This window comes from Gymnogyps californianus, chromosome 1 (genome assembly GCF_018139145.2).
Source record: "Gymnogyps californianus isolate 813 chromosome 1, ASM1813914v2, whole genome shotgun sequence".
In the NCBI taxonomy this organism is placed as follows: Eukaryota; Metazoa; Chordata; class Aves; order Accipitriformes; family Cathartidae; genus Gymnogyps; species Gymnogyps californianus.
In genome coordinates this window covers 190,933,698-190,954,095 of record NC_059471.1, presented here as the reverse complement: position 1 = coordinate 190,954,095, position 20,398 = coordinate 190,933,698, and the positions used below count along the sequence as shown (strand labels likewise).

At 43.5% G+C, this 20,398-nt stretch overlaps 1 protein-coding gene across 1 annotated transcript; it reads right to left on the bottom strand.

Annotated features, from left to right (window-relative positions):
- Window positions 1-397: 397 nt before the first annotated feature.
- CAV1 (caveolin 1) lies at window positions 398-19,560 on the bottom strand. Its single transcript, XM_050914294.1, has 3 exons — window positions 19,487-19,560; window positions 18,403-18,567; window positions 398-2,745 (listed from the first exon to the last, which is right to left on the bottom strand). Exons 1-3 carry the CDS (start codon window positions 19,514-19,516, stop codon window positions 2,404-2,406), a joined length of 537 nt encoding a protein of 178 aa, XP_050770251.1. The 5' UTR covers window positions 19,517-19,560; the 3' UTR covers window positions 398-2,403.
- Window positions 19,561-20,398: the final 838 nt, after the last annotated feature.

The window sequence follows — 20,398 nt, the reverse complement described above, 5'->3', positions numbered from 1 at the left end:
ATATCATTCTGTTTATTGGATATTAAAATCATCTACAAGTAAACATCATTATCCTAATTTGAAAGGTAAGTAAACTGAGGAACAAGAAAGCAACGGAATTTGTCATAATTAAGCATTTAAACAAGCTGAGGCTCCCTATTCAATGCTGTATTCACTAGTTCTACTGCCTACTTATTTAGCAGCAGAAAATATTTACTTGGGAGAAAAATGTCATTTTTTGTTGGGGAGAACCTTCGTGAGTCAGATCCTGAACCACAAATTATGACTGTTTTGCGTTTTCTTTCTTGAGAAACAAATGACATTGCTTTCTGTTTCTTTATCAAGAAATACTGGGCTTTTCTTCCTAATATGAGATTTGTTCACAGGACTCTCAAGGAAAAAGACATCAGACAGGAGCTACCATTAAACATCTTTTTATTGTAGTCTTTAATGTACATGCAGAATTAAAAAAAAAGTGTCAGTTATATCTGTAAGCGTATAACAACAATGTAAATGTCTTGGATCAGCAAGGTATTTGGATTAGGGACTAATTACTCTAAGTGAACAGACATCTTTCAGGATATACAGTTTATACGGTAAATCAAGAAGGTTTTCTTCAGAGTGATTTTCCTCATAAAAAGATAAAATATTTCTTGTTTACAATCTCGCTTGTTTTTAATACTGAAAAAATCTATAATAGTACATTCTCCATTATGTACATAGAAAAACATAAAACTATATCCATACCAGTGTCTGTTTTAAATGCAAACAATAGTAGTTAATAGCTTTGTAATTTTTTTGTGCACCCTCTCCCCCCCATTAAAAAATGCAGCATTTCCTAAAGTTTTCAATGCTTTGGCAGAAACTGAATCGAAGGCACTCCTGTGTTAGGTAAAGCGATATGTGAAATATCAGCGCTAAATAAAAAAGCTGTAGGTGTACCAGACAGCTCCATGCTCATCCCAAGGGCCAAATCTTGCGCTCTCTGAGGTCAAGAACTGGTTTGCTGGAGATCCCAACTGGAGCAGGCTCAGGCCCCAGGTTGGTTTACAATAAAGCTGATTAGCCTCACAACTATTTTTACAAATGCTTCACGCAAACCGTACGAGGATGCAGAGAGCACCTCTGAACACAGTACTATCACGAGGGCAAAAAGCTCCTGCAGGTCACAGCATCAGAACATGTCGCAAAGGCTTTGCTTTCTAGGCCTTGCACTTTGCAACACGGTAGTTTCACACGACACCCTCCGTTTAAGACTTCCTGATGTTGCAGCTCAGCTAAAAACGAACAAACCAACCAACAAATGTGGAGTTTCTAAACCATCTCGTGACGGATTAGTTTAGACTCAGCAAAGCATCAATTCTTCTGAAAATAATCTGTGTGCTAGTGGCATGCTGACTTCTGCTGATAGGGAAGTTTTGAAAGCTGATAGAAAAGTTTCTCTCAGGGGCAGCTCCTCCTTGGCCTCATGTGGCTTGTGTTTGGCACACCTTCATTTTTCTTGTAACTCAGGGTTATCTCTGGCATATCTGCGATATGTATTTATATGAATACTTTGCAAAAAAAAAAAAAAGAAGCCTATGAGATAAGCACCTAAATGCTCGCTAAAGGATGTGTCATAAGTCACAGTCAGGAAAACATTTCCATAATGACCAGTTTTAGTTCTCAACTGCAGTTTGCTTCTGCAATCCTAGCAAAGGTTGAGAAAGGACTGGATGCAAACTTCCAAGAGAGAATGAGACAGAAAGGCACCGACTGAAGCTTTTTATGCACATGAAAAGCTTTCACGTGTCAATGTCTCCAACCCGACAAAGTGTTAGATTTTCAGGACGTGTATTAGTTCAGTAATTTGTTTACTTAACTAATTTATTCATAGTACACCATATCTGACCATGACTGTAAACAGCTGCAGTCAACTGACAATCCAATTGAAAAAGAACATTCTGCTAAAACCTGCCAGCTGGTCACGTTCATTCTGCTGCAATAGCTCTGCACTCTTTGGCCACAATAAAATGAATGGTTTTATAGTGTTGGAAAGCATTTTTGTCATTCTTCGGTATCACTGTGGATTTATCTCACAAGGAATGAAGGGTGAGATAAAAAGGCATCCAACAACACTTCAGTCTCTGAACTGAACAGCCAGCAAAATGATATGCAGCTGGCATGGAAGAATAGCCATTTAAGGTTAGTTTGAAATGCAGACCGAAGGGGGGAAAAAAAAAAAGAAAAAAAAGAAGCAAGTAGTCCAGTAAGAATAAACAGTAGAAAAAGAAACTGAGCAAGTGATTCTTTGTTTTGGGCCAGTATCTCCACCACCAGTTGCTGTATGTTGCTTTGAGAAACATGAAACTGGCACCAAAACACTCCAAACGACACAAAACCCCCACCCCTTTCCTAGGCTGATGGCTTTCCTGTAAATGTCCCTCAAATCTCTTTCCGTACTGTGGCTCGGATGCTGCTGAACATTTTGCCTATGGCCTCAAACAGTGGGTCGCAGAACGTGTGGATGCAGATTGAATAGACGCGGCTAATGCACTGGATCTCAATCAGGTAGCTCCTTATGCACGGAACCACAGCCCAGATGTGCAGGAATGACAAAATGGCAAAGTAGATGCCCCAGATGAGAGCCATAGGAATGCCAAAGATTGCTGACAGTAAACGATAAAACCAGTATTTCGTTACAGTGAAGGTGGTAAAACTGGCCTTCCAAATCCCGTCAAAGCTGTGTGTTCCCTCGGGCTCAGCAATCACATCTTCAAAATCAATCTGCAGCAAAGAACACAAAGTCAGGTCAGTCAGACGTTCGCATCAAGGGTGTATTCCAGAAACACCTTTCCTGGAGAGCAATGGTTCCCTGCAACAAAGCACCGAAGCGTGTACTTCCTACATCCCAACATGATTCAACCCATTTTAACACATCATTTAAGCCATGAATCTTCAGTAACTATCTTTTTCCAGTGACTATCAGGGAGCCTCAATGATTAGCTCAAAATTAGACATCCAGCTTCTAGACGGAGATGTCCACAAAACTGAATATATTTTTCTCATCTCTTACAGCTCTAAGAGTGTACACTGCCCTTAAAGTCTACTTAAGGGACAAACCAGGCAAACAGAATCATCATGCTTTCATTGCCTAACTTAACTGTTTCACATCTTTATGAATGGAATAAATGCAGTCACTACTTTGAGTTTTTACACACCTCAAGCATGTATCAATAAAATGTGTTTTATTCGTCTGAATTTTCCCATCTTTCCTTGTATAGCATTGCTGAATTTTGACAGTGAATAAACGATGAGGCTAGCTATTTAAATATATACTTTGAAACAGACATAGATAGTTCTTAGTAGACTGAAAAACAAAATGCTGGATTTAGATCTGCATCAGGTGGAGCTCCTCCTTAGTCTGAAAGGGTTAGGGAGCTCTTTCATCTTATTAAACATAAGGAGGCTCTTCACATTAGAGCCGTTTTGTTCTAGCCTATCCTGTTTATGTGTGAACACTCTGTTCATGAAAGACATGGCCAGGCTAACATATTAATATTTAGAAGGGACACACTCTTCCACATATTTCATAGTTTTGACTATTCATAAATCGTTCAAAAAGTCACCGAAGGAAGCAGTGCATTCCAACAGGCATATTTTACCGCGCTCTGTTGAAATACTGAGCTATTCAGGAAGCTTAATTGTCATAACATTTTTGTTAGAAAATTAACAGAATTGTGATGATGGTTCAGCTCCATGTCACACAAACATGTGTTTGATATAACCCACAATACAGGATATTTAATTTAGTTAGCACAACCAATTGTATAGGTACTGCATTCAAGAGGAAAGAGAACATCACAACACTATTCCTTTGTGAGAAACTAAATGACTGTTTAAATCACATGAAAGAAAAAAATAAATTGCATTCCTGGGACTGAATCCCAAAGCGAGATAATAATGCTGCCGTAAGTGAAGATTTACAGGAGCAGGGTAAGTATGATATGGGCCAGCAGCCTCAGAAACTCAGACAACAGGACCTTAGCATGCTGGAAGGAGGTGAATATACATACACTCAATGTAAGTATTGCTTATACTGTAGGAAACGCCTCACAATCACTTCTTTTAATCTAAAATATACATAACAATTGGAAAGAACTCCTCCCTCTCTCCTGTTTAATCTTCAATCATCTCCAAAGAGAAGTTACCAACAAATGGGAAAAATACTATAAACTATTATTTCCAGTTTCTTAAACAAAAAACGTAATTCCAAAGCAGAACCGCACAGTCTAGGCACAATTTACTTGAAGGGCTTGAAAGTCCTTGAGAGGAAATTTCTGAATCAGCTGTGATATCAAATATCTTGAATGCCTAACACCAAGCTGGCTTAATTCAACATATTACTGGGCCTAAACATCACCCTCTGCCAGTGCTTCTCTCTAGACATCATATAATGCAAACTACAAACTTCCTCTTTATCTGCTACTCTGAACTAGGCTCTAGAAATCTGAAAGTGAGCTGTGCTTCTTTGGGATGGGAATTCATCAATCATCATCACCACCATCACACCTAAAGGTAGCACTTGGGTTGAAATTCTGTCTCCAGAAACCAATGGCAGACTTAGCATTGGCTGAGTATCCGAGGAACACACCGCAGTGCTGTGCACTTGTCTGTAAAGGTGTGCAAAGCCAAAAGTCTATCTGGACTTTCTGAAACTGAACAGCATAATTTTAAATAATAGCTACAAAAAGAGAAAATGAAAAGAGAGTTTGAATCATGGTTCTCTTCAGCAATAGTTCTATGGGTATGCAATAAACTCTGCTTCTGTAGGTCGTGCGCATGAATTTTTGGTACAAATCTTAGAAAACAGTTTCCTTGTAATCAGTGTCTAAAGACAGCATAGAAAGTACACTACATTCACTGCTGAGTGAAGACAGGAAATTGGAAATTATTTAGGCTCTGTAATTTCAGCGGGTGCAAGATTGAAGCTCTGTTGGAAATAACTCTTAATTCTGGGGAAAGCGTCACAGGCAACAATATGCTCTCTGTTTTCATTGTGGGGTTATTAGATAGAAAAGTCCATGTTTGGGGACTAAACAACTGACAAAAAAGTAGCTTTATGAAGTACACTGGCCATAAAATAATTACATGAATTGGTCATTAAAAGTTAGCTGCAGTCTAGTAAGACAGAGCAAGGAACTTTCCTGGGTGTATTGTGATCTTTTCACCAAATGAAACAATCAGATGCCCTTGTATCAATCACAGGATTTCAGAACTGCATCATGACAGAAAAAAGAAAAGGTTGTAGACGTATACACGGAGAAGTCAATAATATCTACTGATGATGGCATCTAATTGTCTTATATCTATTCCTCCCCGCCCCCCTCCCCAAAAGATGATTTCAAGATCTGTATATTTTTCACTGAAATCAATCTCATTCAACTGAGTACACATGTTGGAAAAATGTATGCCTGAGTTTATGGAGCAAGTATATTTTCTTTTTGGAATACACAAGCAAGCATACTTATAGCATCTGTTTCTGCAGCTATTCAAAAGCAAACTTTCTGTTGTAGCCCATATCCCATGTTAGCTCATTTTCAAAACGATTGGGTGTTCTTGGCTTATCATCAATGTTTGCCTTGAAATCAGACAATAAAAATATGCAGATGATGGCAAAATCCAAGATGATTAGAGCAAAATGGAAGTTGCTTCTCAAAAAATGCTACTACATGAAGACTGCATGGTTGAGCATAGCCCTCTTACTCTAAAACTTCTGGCAATTTATTGCATGCTTCCCACCAGTTGATGTTGTGATCCTTGGCAGAGCCAGTTTGTGCACACAGCCATCATGCAGCAGTTCAGTGCATCAAGGGCTCTTCAGGGTCATGCCTGAAGTCTTTTTATTCAGTTCAGTTGTGGTGGAGTCTATCTTGTATTTTTTCAACTGGCCGATAAGGGAAATATTAAATCTCAGCAGGAAAGCAAGTTTGCATTGAGCTCCATCAGTCTTTTCATGGTTAAATCTTTAATTTATCTAAGTGGGACCTATTTTTATCAGCAAAGCATATTTTTTGCATGTAAAAAGAAACCATAGGTTAATGTGAATTTCCTAGAACTTTTAAAATAAATAGTAAGACTGGCCCATAATTTGATTCCTTTCAAAATAATTCATTATAATGAATGCTTTACTGAGAAATGGAAGCCAGTAAACTTATTGGTTTTCAAATCAAATAGTAAACTTTCTGTAATTGTGATTCGCAGTAACTCATGTTTTTAGGCTGTTGTGTGCTCCAAGATGTCCATGGAGTTAATCCTGGGAAGCTGACAGAAGAATCATGCCATATAACATTTCCAGATGGACAGCCCTGTCCTCATTCCAGGAGATGATGCTAATATTAGAACATTTATGATATATCTTTGGTCAGGATTTCCCAGCTCAAGTCATACACAGTTGTCCTAAAAGTACTCAGGAATCAATCAATACAACAGCGGTGTATTCATGCCACCAACAATCGTCAAGAGGTTACTTTCTTGGAGCAATTTCAACAGCTCTCGAAATGTTTCTACCAATGCACAGAAGCTGAACAGATGGCCCTGTAGGAACCACAGCTGATATCTCACTACCATATCTTTCTCATGTCATTATTCCTCAAGTCCCATGTTCCACATTGCTCCAGTTTGAATAAAGGAGATATCAAACTGAACTTGAGAGTGAAGAGACAGAAAAACAGCCTGGCAACTCTAAAAACTCTCAGCTGAATACAGTGTTAAAATGAAGCTCTTATCTCCCTGAAAGCCATAAGAACGTTACGAAATTAGGTACATGTCAAGAGAGTCCAGCTACGACTGGAACACGAACCTCTGCGGTGCTGTCCAAAACCAGACTTACCTGCAGCAGTGTACAGTCTAAGTAAAGACAGGCAAGGAGTTGAGGTAATCTGGGCTCTTCTACTTCTCAGCTGCTAACAGATCATGTACAGATCCACTGGCTGGGAAATGCTCTATTTGTTTCACTGTTCAGGCAGTACAGATAAGTCCTTACACTGCAGGAACTGAGATATCACCCAGATTCTTCCTGCACTGAACCACTCCCATGAAAGATCCTGTTTTTAACTCATAGGGATCAGGCCTCCACAGGCGGTGGGAGGAATAGGTGACTGGATGCATTTTGCCTTGCTATGGGTTACATTTACATCACTTGGATTACTCACTCCTCAGTCCCTCCTATTACTCTCCTCTGGTTTTTAGTTCAGTAGCACTCAGCGACGGTGAGTATCATCAGGCTGATAATGGGAGTCCAGCTGAACTAAGTAAAGTAAAAATAGGACTGACAGGAGAAAGAGAAGTGGCCAGAAATATGATCCTTGGGAATAAAGACACTCTAATTTCTGGAAATGAATCTAACTGGCTTGCAAGGATAAGATAACTTTTTTAGGGTATTGTTCTCAAGACCGCTTTTGCCAAAGCATCACGTGCATGTAGATCTGTGAAGAACTCTATTTTATCTACATGATGGAGTGCTTAGGTTAGGCACAGGTCTTGTTCAGTAGATTGCATGTTCGTTTGTTCCTCCAGAGCTGTCAGGGTGTGCTGTGAAATCACGTTCAGTTATTTGCCAAGCTAATGAAAATACAGGCACGATCACTTGCGACAAGAAGAGAAGTAAAGGAAATTTGTTTTGACCAGCTAAAGGATGCTAATAATTCACTACAGCCTTCTGTTTCAGCCAAAGCTATTAAACACTATCAACTCCTGTTCCATGCCTACAATACACTTCCTGACTTCAGCTATTCTTTGTTTCCTACTATTCAGTTTGGTAAAGCCAGTTTTTACATTGCTTGAAGCTTTTGTCTGATTCTGCTACGAGAATTACCGCAGCTTCTTTTGCTCTGCATATGTTTATTAAACTTTTACCAGGAAATTAAGGAACCTGCTTTGATTCTAAAAGAGATTTACAAGAAAGGGAAACGATATGGGGAATTTGTCTTCTTTTTTCGAAGTCTGTTTAAAGAAAAAACCTATTAACTAAAAAGCCTAACAATGTGAAGTTACTGTTTTTTCTAAAAAAACCCCAGCTGACTCAAGAATATGTGCCTTATATATGAAAACAGTTGACCCCTTGACCTTGCCACTTTAGTCCCTATGTATCAAAATCTGGGAAGCTGGAAAGGTGTGTTAAATGCCAACCTCAAATTGCCTACTTACCAGTTGTGCTTCTCTTCAAAAGTTTGTTTTGAGGTACATAATAACCATTACATAGAAAAATTTACTGTGCTGGGTCTATCAGAAACAAATTATTAAGGCCATCAGCATTTTATGGGGGCTTTGACCTAATCTACATTTCTGTGATTGTAACTATAATTATTCAAATCTTTGTGTGTGGTAGCTGTGTGCTGCTACTGTGCTCACAGCGTGCAGTTTGCATAGACAGGCACCACCACTACTCCACTGAGGAGGAACCCAAACAAGTGCTGAGGATGCCTACATTTTTGAGTGCCATCAATATCTTCTGGAGTCAGTGAAAGGATGCCCAGATCCTTACTGGATCTCTCTTGATTGATCACTAATATCTCCAAACAGGCAAACCACTTAAATATGCACGCAACCTGAAAAATGTGAACTGTCCCACTGATGTTAACATGTATGCTTACATGCTTATCATGTATGCTTACATGCTCTGCCAGACCAGGGCTATAGTCAAGTCTGAATGTATATTTATACCAAGAAGAGTCACAAGCTAGTTTTCTTTAAATTTTTAGCACAGAGTATGGAAACTGTCTTTACTGCTTACCCTGTGCTGTTTTTAAACAGATTTTTCCCTGAAACCAAGACTGTAAGTATAATATTGTTTCACCATATTATATTGTGTCCCTATAAGACTTGAAACAGACATATACAAAAAAGCAGATATGATCTTTTTTTTCTGTTGTAATAAATGCAATTTGTAAAATTTCCCAATGCATTCAATGTCCTTTAAAGAAACATTCAACAGAAGAAAATGTATAAAAGACCACAAAATGACAAGCCATTCTATGGCATGAGTCACATTTGGGAGGTGATGTTCAGGACAGGTGCAGCACTACGAACTTTGGAGAAGGCTGTGGTGTGTGTTATTAAAAATAAGAAAATGCATGAGCATATGAGATCACTATTAGTTTTTGTATTTCCACATACTATTTGGAATTTAAAAATTGCCAGTTACAGTGCTTGGAGAACAAAGGCATCACAGCAGCAGAAAAAAAAGTTAAGCAGTAAGCTCACAACCATTCTGTTAAATCAGTGATATCAGCTAAACATCTAAATGTCTCCTTGACGCTTTGAAATACAGTGTTTCCACACCTGCTGATGCTTGTTTTCCTGACCACTGCCACAGTTTATCAGAAAATGATGAATAAGCATATAAGGTTGTTCATATTGAATTCGAGGGAACGAGCATGGGAGGTGTTGGGACTTACAGGAGTAAAGCTGCTCCTCTCCCTTCCCTCACCTCCCAGATACCAGGAGACTCGTTCACCCTTTTAAGAGCACTGTGTAATCTCCATCTGGCAAATGTTTACCTGCAGTTACGTAGAGAAGCTGGTGCTTTGTTCCTGAAAACACAGAGCTTCATGATGCCTGGATGTTCTGCTTCCTCACTAATCATTGTTTTCAACACCAAACATTAGGTGCTGTCAGGTGTGTAGTAAAGGCAAAACTCATTCTATTCCAGAGTATTTATATGAACCTCAGGCTATAGCATGGGTGACTACAGAACATGAACATCCAGCAGCGTTCGGAGATGGAATAAGTTCCATCACAAGACAAGAAATCACCTTGACTCTCGGTATGGTGGCAAGCATCTAACAAGGGAACCCCAAGAGTCCCTCCAGGCTGCGGTGCAGCAAGATTAGGCTCTGCCTGTCAACCTTGAACTCTGTCTTCAGAGCACACTGCTCTTCTGGGGACTGGCCAGATCAGCAGGCACAACACTCACTCCTTTGCACAAAAAAAGAGATGTCATGAGCACAGAAGGTTAGGATCATAGTTTTTGTGTAAGGCTGGTTAAGTGCAGAAAAAGGACAAGTAATTCCAAAGTGAATGAAACCCTAAACAAGCGAGCAGAACTGTTCCACCTCCATTACTTGTTGGAACTGACCAATGAATTTGCCTTACATTCCCTGTCTCCCTGTGCCTGCTTTCCATAATACGGCAAGAAAAGTGTTCTGCTGGCAGATGTCTTAATGGAAATAGTGAATCTTTCCGGAGTAATATAGAGTATGCCAGAAAAGCAAACAATGCTTTAACAAACAAGGATATTCATGTTGGAAAATAGAGTTGAAGGACTACACTCTTCTAGCCAGAGAAGAAAACCAGTCCAGTCAGGAGTGACCCCTACTGCACACATAACAAATATTCAAATGGATTACGAAAAACTTTAAATAATGCCATGACTTAGAAAAAGGTCGTGACTGCAGATCACCATTTCACAAACTGAAAATCAGTGAAAATAGCCAAAAAATAATTTGCTACTAATTACTGAGAGAAAAACTTCCTGCTCCCTGCCCATGCTGAGTTACTGATTACATACCAGAAAAGCCCTGGTGATGGGCTTTGTTTTATCAGATGGGCAGGCTCATCGAAATCTGCGGAAGTACTCGTGAGAAAAATGTGACTGATGCCAATGGGTCAGCACTGTAGCAACCAGACATTCTCCAGAGATCTCTTCCTGAAGCACTTGCCTGTCCTGTCTCAATATAGTCCAGCAGAAGGAAAGACCAGCAGCTTCAAGGAGACATCTGCACTCCTCTGCAACACGGCGAAACTTCCTGTGCAGGTGGGGATATCATGTCAGCCAGTTCCTTGGAAAATAATGTTGATGTTGTCGGAGTAAGCAGTCAGAAAATAAAGTGGCTATTTTCCTCCCTGGAAACTGGGCTGCTGGGAGGTTATTGCAGTTTTCCTAAAGAGAAACTCTTAAGAAGCTTTCTTCATTTTATTATTTGTTTCATGTTCCAGAGTTCCTTGTTTGATGCAGCTATTTTAGCGAAGAACTCTGATACGTCTGTGTGTATGTACATCCACATATGTCTGTCCATCTGTATGTTTAAAGAGGTATATTCATCAACATGAACACCGGGGTGAAGTTTTGACTACACTAAAGATAATGGGAATTCTTTTATTGATTCCAGTGGGGTCTGGAATTAACCAGAATCCAGAAACATTAATAAAAGTAAAGATATTCTGTAAACAATTTTATATTATATTTTTATATTATATTTTATTTTATACATATAAATATTTTATATTTCTATTTCTATTTCTATTATTATATTGTCTTCAATGCAGATTTCCAGACCTATTAAGGTAAACAACTGCTATTAAGTATAACGTTTTAGAACTTGCTCTAGCTTCATCCCTCCTAAATTTAAGCACTAATGGGAAATGGAAATATAGTGACCTTAGACTCTTTAGTAGTGCATGGAGAGAGACAGGCACGTTTGGAGGGTGCTTTAGATGTGGAAACCACTTTTTTCTCTTTACGATTTGCAAAGGGAGTCTAAGGAGAGAAGACTCTTAACTAGGTATACTACCCACAAACACATTCCTGTTAACTGCTGCAATACTTTTTAGGGATTCTGTATAACTTGTTCTCACCTTTTCCCTCATTTCTACCTGAATATGCTTATTGCCGACAGTGAGTGTGCAGTGATGCCCAGCTGCCTCTCCGTTCCTTTAAATAAAATTTGCCTCTGCATTTCTCCTGTTAGAAGGTTGTCTTATGGAAGATCTTAAGTTACTGATCCTTAAATACGAGGTAACTATTTCTTCTGTATTTCATAAAAATCAAGATATCATTAGTCTACAGTTCTAGTCTTGTCATAAACTGCACTAGAACAGAGATATATGAACTTGGACTTCATAAAACAACAGGAGACTTTATGGCTGAGGCCTACAGGAGGTATTAACCTCATCTTTTTTTTGTAGCATTTGTTTGAATTCTGAGAAGGGATTTCAAAGTTGACAGAGGCAGTGTTGCAATCCATCTGTGAGACTCCCTTAGGCTTTTTTGGAACTCCAAGTATAAATTCAGCACAGCAGGAGTTTGGACAGGGAATGTGATGCTTTCACCTTCAGCTGTGAGAGCATCTTCTCACTCCTTATCTACAAAGCTGAATTTATCAGTTCCCATTTACTTGAAAATAAAGTAGATGGGCCAGATAAATAGAAGACTACAGACAAACCCCATCCTTGTACAGCCCCACTAACATCTATAGCACAGCTCCTTGACTACCTTGAATAAAATCAGGTGCAAGTTTTATCAATTAATGTGCTCATTAGAGTGTGGATGGTGGTACTGAAACTATTTGTCCTTTTTAATGCTAATCTGACGACATAATTTCTGACAAGAATGATATTGCATAAAATTCAAACTTTGTTTTGAAACTGTCAAAAGACATATTCATAAGAAACCTGCCAGAAAAATATAAAGGGACTAACAGAGTTAAACCTGCCTCCCCAATAAATCAAATGAAATTAAATGGCATAACTTCTCTTTTGTCTTCAAAATAACAAATCCTTTTTAGTCCAAGACAGTTTTTATTACTGTCGTTTGTCTGGAAAAGAAAAGAGAGATGGTAGTTCTGGATCAAAAAGCTCAAAAAATCAATTGCTGATGTAGATTTCATCCTGCTGCCTGTTTATTACAAGGGTATTTGAGAGCTGTGGGACATACAAACTTGTCTTAGTTTAGAACTATATCTCTCTTCAGTTTTCCAGAGATCACAAGTTTTACAGAATCATCAAGTTAATTTGTATTTTCTTCTCTCTGTTGCCTAAAATACAACAAAGATCAGATTCTCACTGGGGACCTCATGGGCAGACCACTCTACTGTACACATTTATCCCTCTTCCCCCTGGAGAGTTTTGGATTTCAATAGGGTTTTTTTTGTTTTAGACATCCATACTCTCTGCAACAGAAGATGGTATTTCTATCCACATACTGGGCTAAAAATTCCAAAATTAATTCAAATTGTTCTTAAAATTTTCTAACGTGTAATCTGAATTCTGTTGAATTTATCAGAAACTAAAAGTATTTGTCTGCTCTGAATCTGAGATAGTGTCCAATAAATTCTAACAAAAGGAACATCCATGCTGAATCGTTGGCTCTGTCCCCATGGCCATCAAATGAACATTTTCCTATGGAGTTATGAGTCATGTTCATCATGCTAAGCAAGAAGGCAGTGCATAAGGCTTTAATAATACTATGAGCTTAAATGCAAACACATTTTTTTGAGAAAGAAGCTTTCATTAGAACAAATGCCATTATTATCTGTAATCTTACGGACATTCAGAAATTCCATGTCTGGGAACTCCTAATTAACGTGCAAGAAAACTGTTTTTCAGAACTCTAAAACCTCGCTCAGTACTTGTATAAACTGGCATTCATAATGACTCCAGTTTTTAATCTCTCACTCCTAGACTAGCCTTGGAAGAAATATTTGAAACAGAATTGTATTATGTGGGTAGCCAAAGTCAAACGTTTGAATATTCTTGCGTTTTAAATCTAAACCCCACAGCTGGACGTTAATATGACACAAAGTTTCAGACTCATTTCATTTAAATGCAGTTATGTAAAAGTAAGCTGTCATGTCTAAGCTACATGTATTGTCCATGGAGAGAAACATGTCCTTTCAAGGCACCGCTCGTCCCGTCCCATGGCTAGGCCTAAACTCTGCGATGTGAATCTGCCTCCAGAGGCATCTAACTTCCATCACTGCCAACAGCAAGAGCCCAGATGACAATCTTGGATTAGAACACACACACACACACACATTTATATTTATATATTTATATACTTATATATTTATATTGATGTATTTAAACTTATATATTTATTTTCTCATGCCTTTTAACAATATCTGAAAACAAAGAAAGGGGGTCTGCATTAAATTTCACTTAATTCCTTGTTTCAGAAAAAGCACCTGACAGCTCTGCTTTTCTCTCGTTTTACCGTGTTGAAGAGCAGAACTCTGTTCCTCCCAGGTTGACGTCTGCTGTCACATCAGAGTGACAGCCCTCAACGCCTTAGCCTTCCCATCCGAAAAGAGCCAGGGACAATGCCTGCTTTCCTTCCAGGAGGTTCTCAGGTGTGGAGGTGCTCTGCCTTGTCATCTCTCTGTGCGTCTTACACCGTGCTCAGCGCAACAGGGAGGAACCGTCATTGTGAAGGATTAAATAAAATGACAAACTGCTTTTTAAAAAACCTTTCTTTTTATTAGAAAGCGGCAGAAATCGTAAATAGCTTTAAAATGGCTAAGTAATACTTTCCTCTCTAATGCCTACATAAGGGTGTTATGGTATTTGTCAACATCTGACTAAAAATTCCAGACTTTTCCTTGCAGTGAGCTGAACTGCCCTTAACTGCATTAGTTTTAAGTGGAAGGCACGAATATGTAACTGTTTAAACCTTGGTACAAAAGCTCTGCATCCTTACATCTGTAGCCAAGTCCTGGACTTTTATTCCAGAGAGAAAAAGCCTCTTATGCAACAAACAGCAGATAGACACCACTTGTTTAAAACAAAATAATGATTATGTTCTGGATGGTAGGCCAGGCACAGGCCTTTCTTCCTGGCACACCACCACAGGAAAAAACTGTAATCTGGCTGCAGATGTGACTGCACATTTGGTCCTCACTAGTCCCAAAGGAGTAGACTTCGCAGGGTTGGCTGCAAGGTCCATCCCCATCCTGAGCAAGGAGCAAGGAAACACTGAGAAGCGCAAGCTGTGGGAGAACTGGCTCCCTCCTCTGCTTCTTCCAAATTCAGTAAACTTTGTGCAGACTTGACCACAGATACTTTGAGAAACTTTGAACTCCAAAGAGTTGGAAGGCTGTAATTTAGCCATATTCTGGAAAACACAAATATTGTGTTGGGAAACAGGAAGAGCAAAGGCTGAACTTCAGGCACCTTCATGTGAGTCCTGGGTCATTGGGGAATGAATGAGATTAAAAAAACAATCAGCTTTCTATCCTGTTTGTTGCATCTCATCACATATAAATAAAAACTGTGGGACACAAGTCCAAGAGTAGAATCGTCGAGTGAAGGACATAGGAAATAGATACAACTGTGAGGCAAAATAGCTGTATAATCACCAGCATGACTCCTGGAGAGCTCCCAGGTACACAGAGGCTATTTCTCCCTCCCTGGATTCCCTCCTTGCCTCCTGCATGACTAGCCAACTTCAAAAGCCAGCACCTCAAGGAATGGGACCACTGTTGCATGTTGTCCCCCTGCCAAGGTGACGCATGAGGGCAGTTGTATAAGGAAGAAACTCCTTCTTTTCCGCTCCCCGCTGAAGGAATTGGAACAGGAAGGAAATTCTGGTGATTTTACTAGATCATGCTTCCTCCAGCACAGGGCTGCTGCCAACTCTGTTGTCTGTGGACCTCAGGTTCGGCAAGGCCTCATTTCCATTGCTCTCTGAACAGAAATCCAGTCACTCGCCTCACTTTTCTGGAAACCTCCTAGCACTTAGCTTCCACATGGTAGCTAATTTGAAGATAAACCGTAAGCAAAGTTGAGGTCACCAATAACTTTGGTATAAAGCTGCTCCATGTGTCCAGTTTTTATAAAAGGATCTCAACCAGGTCTCTCCCTCTTGCCTGGATCCCTACCTTATTGCTGCCTGCACCATGTATCTGCTGCAGAGGAAGTTGTGCAGATGCTTTGTGTTGCACGTCAAGGGAACATGTCTCCTGCTTCTCACAAGCAAGGGTTATTTTTAAAATGTGCTATGGGAAGTATTTGAATGCAGACAACACTGAGGCCTTTTAGAGAGCTGCTTACAGAGCAGATTCCTCATTCTCTGTCTAATCATTTCTATTTCATGGCTGACTGATTTGTCCCCAGTTTCCATGCTATTGTGCCTCATAGTCAAGTAGCAAGAAATGCATTAAATGCTGGGTAAAAAGCAGGAGGTTCTGAATCTAGAAATATGCAACAGCTCTAAGCAAAATTGAGCTAAGCCTGAACCATACTTCTGGCTTTACAACACTCCTGAACATTTTTTTTTCTCTGACTTTCAGTACCCAACTGAGACTGGGGACTCCTTCTGTTATACAAGCGTATTTTTTACACTCTGCCTCGATGATTTACAGCTGAAGTAGGAAAGGCAGATGCATGACAGAAGGGGACCACAGACTGATGGCTAAAGCAGGAACTGAATCTGTGCATCTTCACCCCAATCCAAGCCTGTCCCCTAGGTACTGGGTCTGAACTTTATTGCTACATCTAATAGGCTGAACCTGAAAGCAGTGTCCAAATAAACTCAGAGTGTGGCAAAATTCCTCTCTCTACTTTTCTGGTTGGACCTATCCATTAAATACTTATAAAAATCAAGTAATCCTTGTAACAAGACAGAAAAATTTTGCTTTACGATGCCTGATTTTTTTGCAAATACTGCTGTTTTTATGATGCAAAATGGATCCTGTCTGGCTAACATCAAATTCATTTTGATACATTCCTGTGTCTTGATGTGACTACATGCACTACCAGGAGCTCACTTGCTGACACAAAGGCGGTACTGGTATTTTGTCTGTTTGCTGGTTTTCAATGAATGTGTTGGTCCACGATTATTTCAAAAGGACAAACTGAAAAGCTTGTTTTTTCCATTCCTGTAATTCGTATTTTTCAACTTTCTTTTAGATGATGGGACGTAACAAACTTTCTTAATCATTGCCCCTGTGGGAGGCAGAGAGGGCAGGATGGGCTTTGTACGCTTCAGTTTCTTTTAAGTCCGTTAGGAGTTCTTTCCGCCAGTGGTCTCCCTCTTTTCCCAGCAGGACCTTTGTTTCCCTAGTTAAGTTTGTGGACACCCGGATTCTGACTTGTTTGAGGGCTATGACTCATCCTCAGAAGGTCTGGTTGCTTTGGGGACTTCTTCTGTTGATGTACGCAATACGCCACGATGCAGTCTCATTCTTCAGCTCTTGCATTCCCTGTCTACTTAGCTGCTCCTCCGTGGGTAGAAGAAAAAAGAATTGCGCTCTCCTTTTTAAAATCAACCATTTTAATGGAACTTTTGTACCATTAGGTACACAGATGTTTTTTCTAAACAATAAAAACTTTATGCCTTTTCTTTCTAGATCGCAAAGCTGACAATGGCTCCTTAAAGATATAGCCTGCTCTGAGGGATAATTCTTAGCATTGATCCAGCACGATGGCTAGTCATATTCAGCACCTTCAAATTGTGTTGAAGTCAGTGGAATTTGAGGTTACTTGGGACCTTGATATATCGTCTGCACATAGCATGAATCATTTTACTGACATACATTCAGGAACCAGAGTCCAACCTTTTGATTCTCTGGAAACAATGCAGTATTTCTCTTTTTCAATAACGGGTCTTCCTGACCAACAAACATGGTGAACTGCACACACTCTGACTCTGCTGGACACTAAATAAGCCAGTTAGTGGCTTAGTCACCCACTACGACTGGGCAACTCCCGTTTTTCCTAGGTTCTGACAAGCCCAGATGACAGCATCCTCAATTTTCACATGCATAGTATAAAATCTGTCTGCTAAGAGAAAATCAGCTCTATGATCTTCCTGACCAAAGTGACTTCAAGCAAAAATCTCCATCGACCCTGATTTGTCAAAACAGTCAAACTCTGATTTAAAAACCCAAACAAAAAATCTAGACAAGGGCACAGTTAGATTTTGCTCAGCTTGTTTCCATTTATCATTTCTCGAGGGAAGGAAAAACACCGAGGAAAACAAAACAAAACAAGGACACAACTCCAAACGACCACCAGGACCTCTGATTTTGCACCCACTTGGCCGAGGGAGGGTGATCTGTCCCGCAGGCCGTGCCCAGCAGCGCAGCTAGCTCAGACTGCACTGGTTTGGTGCCACCTCCCTGCCCTGCCTCTATACGTGCCCGAGGGAAGGAAAATCCCTCTGCCGGTGTTGCATAAGGTCACGCAACTTTTTTCCCCCGGTCCCGGGCGGGACGTCCCGGCTGCAGAGCTGACCTGCCGCCACACAGCTGCGGGAGCCCCGCGCCGGGGCGGCCCTTTCCCCGGAGGGCTGCCGCAAGCCCCCGCCCCGGCGGGACGCAGCCCCGCAGTGCCCCGGCCCGGTGCTCCCCCGGCGGGGAGAGCACGGGCAGCCCGCGGGAGGATGCAGCCCCGCCGTGCTGCAGCGCGACCCGCTTCTGCAAGGAGCTCCAGCGGGCTGCCCTGGCCCGCTGCCCGCCTCTCTCCTGCAGGCTCTTCCTTTTCTTTTTTTTTTTTTTTAAAAAGAGATAAATAAATTACGAACAGCCCCCCTCTTGCAGCAGGTGGAGGGAAGCGGTTCGCGGGCTGCTGGCGCCCTGGCAGTGGCCGCGTACTCTGCCTCGGCAGGACAGGCAGCTGCCCGGAACTGGCATCGCCCCTCGCCCCGTCCCGCCTCGGCCCCCTCACCTTGACAACGTCGTCGTTGAGGTGCTTGGGGTCTCGGTTGACCAGGTCGATCTCTTTGGTGTGCACGTCGTGCACCGCCTTTTCGCTCAGCTCATCTGCCATCATCTTGTTGTTGGGCTTGTAGATGTTGCCCTGCTCCCTGATGGGCGCCGTGTACAGAAAGCCCTGCGGAGAGGGAGAGGGAGAGCGGGCGGGAGGGGAGAGCCGAGCCGAGCCGAGGAGGGGAGGGGAGGGCAGGGCAGGGCAGTGCCGCGCAGGAGGGCGGGCTGGGGGAGGCGGCCCCGGTCCCCCGGGGTGCGCGGAGCGGCGGGAGCTTCGCTGCGGGGCGGCTCTCGCCCCGGCTATTTAACCGCGGCCGCGGGGCGCACACCACACCCCCGCGGTACCGGGCACGGCGCTACCTCCCGCTCCCGCCGCCAGGCGTCCCCGGCCCCGCGCCCCGCCGCGCCCCGCACCGCCCGCGCCCGGCCCCGCTCCCCGCGGCGCTGCCCCAGGGCGGAGCGCAGCCGCCCCTAAGCGGGGAGGGCGCAGCCGCGGCCCCCACGCGCACCGCGGGGAGCGGCCGGGGCTCCCGGCGCAGCGCCCTCCCCATACCGCCCTCGCCGTACGGACCGGAGCACGGAGCCCTCGCTGTGCCCCCTCCACCCCGGCGCCCTCGCCGTACTGTCCGCACTACACTGCCCTCACTATACCGCCCTCCCCGCACGGCCATCACCGTGCCCCCTTCACCCCGGCGCCCTCGCCGTAGCGCCCTCCATATACTGCCCTCACCGTACGGTCGCCACTACGGCGTCCTCACCGCGGCCCCGGCCCGGCCGCGGGGGACGAGCCCCACGGGTCCCGCTGCCCCGCTGGCCCTGCCCGCAGGTGCCCGGCTGTCCGCCCTCCTCGCCGGGCGCCGGCCGCGGGCTCCGCCGCCGAGCTGCCCCCGCGCCCCGCTTCTCTGGCGGGGCCGGGGCGCTGCAGCGGGCGGGGAGCGCGGGGGGGCCGAGCCGCCGCAGGTACTCGGCGCCGGGCGGGAGGGCGGCGGGGCAGCCAGCGGGGCGCTCGCAGCGTCCCGGCTCCGTCCCCTCGGCGGTCCTACCTCCGAGTCTACGTATTTGGTACCGGACATGCTGCCCCGGGCTGGCTGGCGGCTCTGCCGCGGGTTTCTCTGCGCTATAACTTGTAGGACCGGAGGCAGGAGGATCCCGCTCTGCGGAGCGGCTGGCCAGGGGGAGGTAGCTGGGAGGCAGACGGCTGGCTGCCGGCCAGGGGCTGCTCCCTGCCTTTGGCTGCGGTGGATGAGAAGCCGCGGTAGGGCCCGGCATACCGCAGCGCGGCTGGGAGCCGCCGGGGGTGGGAGGGGAAAGCAGCCCTGCCCCGGCAACCTGGAAGCGGGCGGACCCGGTCCCGGATGCTTGGGCCACGCCGCGCGGGGACAGGGACACGACAGGGACAGGGACACGACGGGGACAGGGTTCCCTCCGCGCCGCTCCCTCTGCCCCGGCCGCTGCGACCCCCGGCAGCAGGTCCCCGCCGCCGGGCTGCGGGGGGCGACAGTGCCGGCGTGCGGCAGAGCCGCCCGGGCGGGGGGCGGGAGCAAAGCGCGGGGGGGGGGGGCAAGGAAGCAATGAGGAGATGGAAAACTTTAAACTTTAGTTGTGTTTCATGTCCAGAGCGAGTGAGGCGTTTGTAGGGCTCCCCCCCGCCCGGCATTGACAATAGTTTACACAGAGTCATCGCTGCCCCAGAACAATTGTGGAAACTTGGACATCCTTGGGACGAAGAAAAAGAGATTTTCTCAACTAGTTCATTTCAAAACTATGCAAATATTTAACAGTCCTGAACTTTAACTGTGCTATATTTTTTCCTGGGAGGAGACTGACCCATGCATGTCTGCCATGCATATTAACCACTGGGATTTACTTTTACAGAGGAATGGTGGGACACTGACATTTTGCCGTGCCCTATTCTCAAGGTCCTTTGTAAGCTCAGGGGCATATGTCAGTGTAAA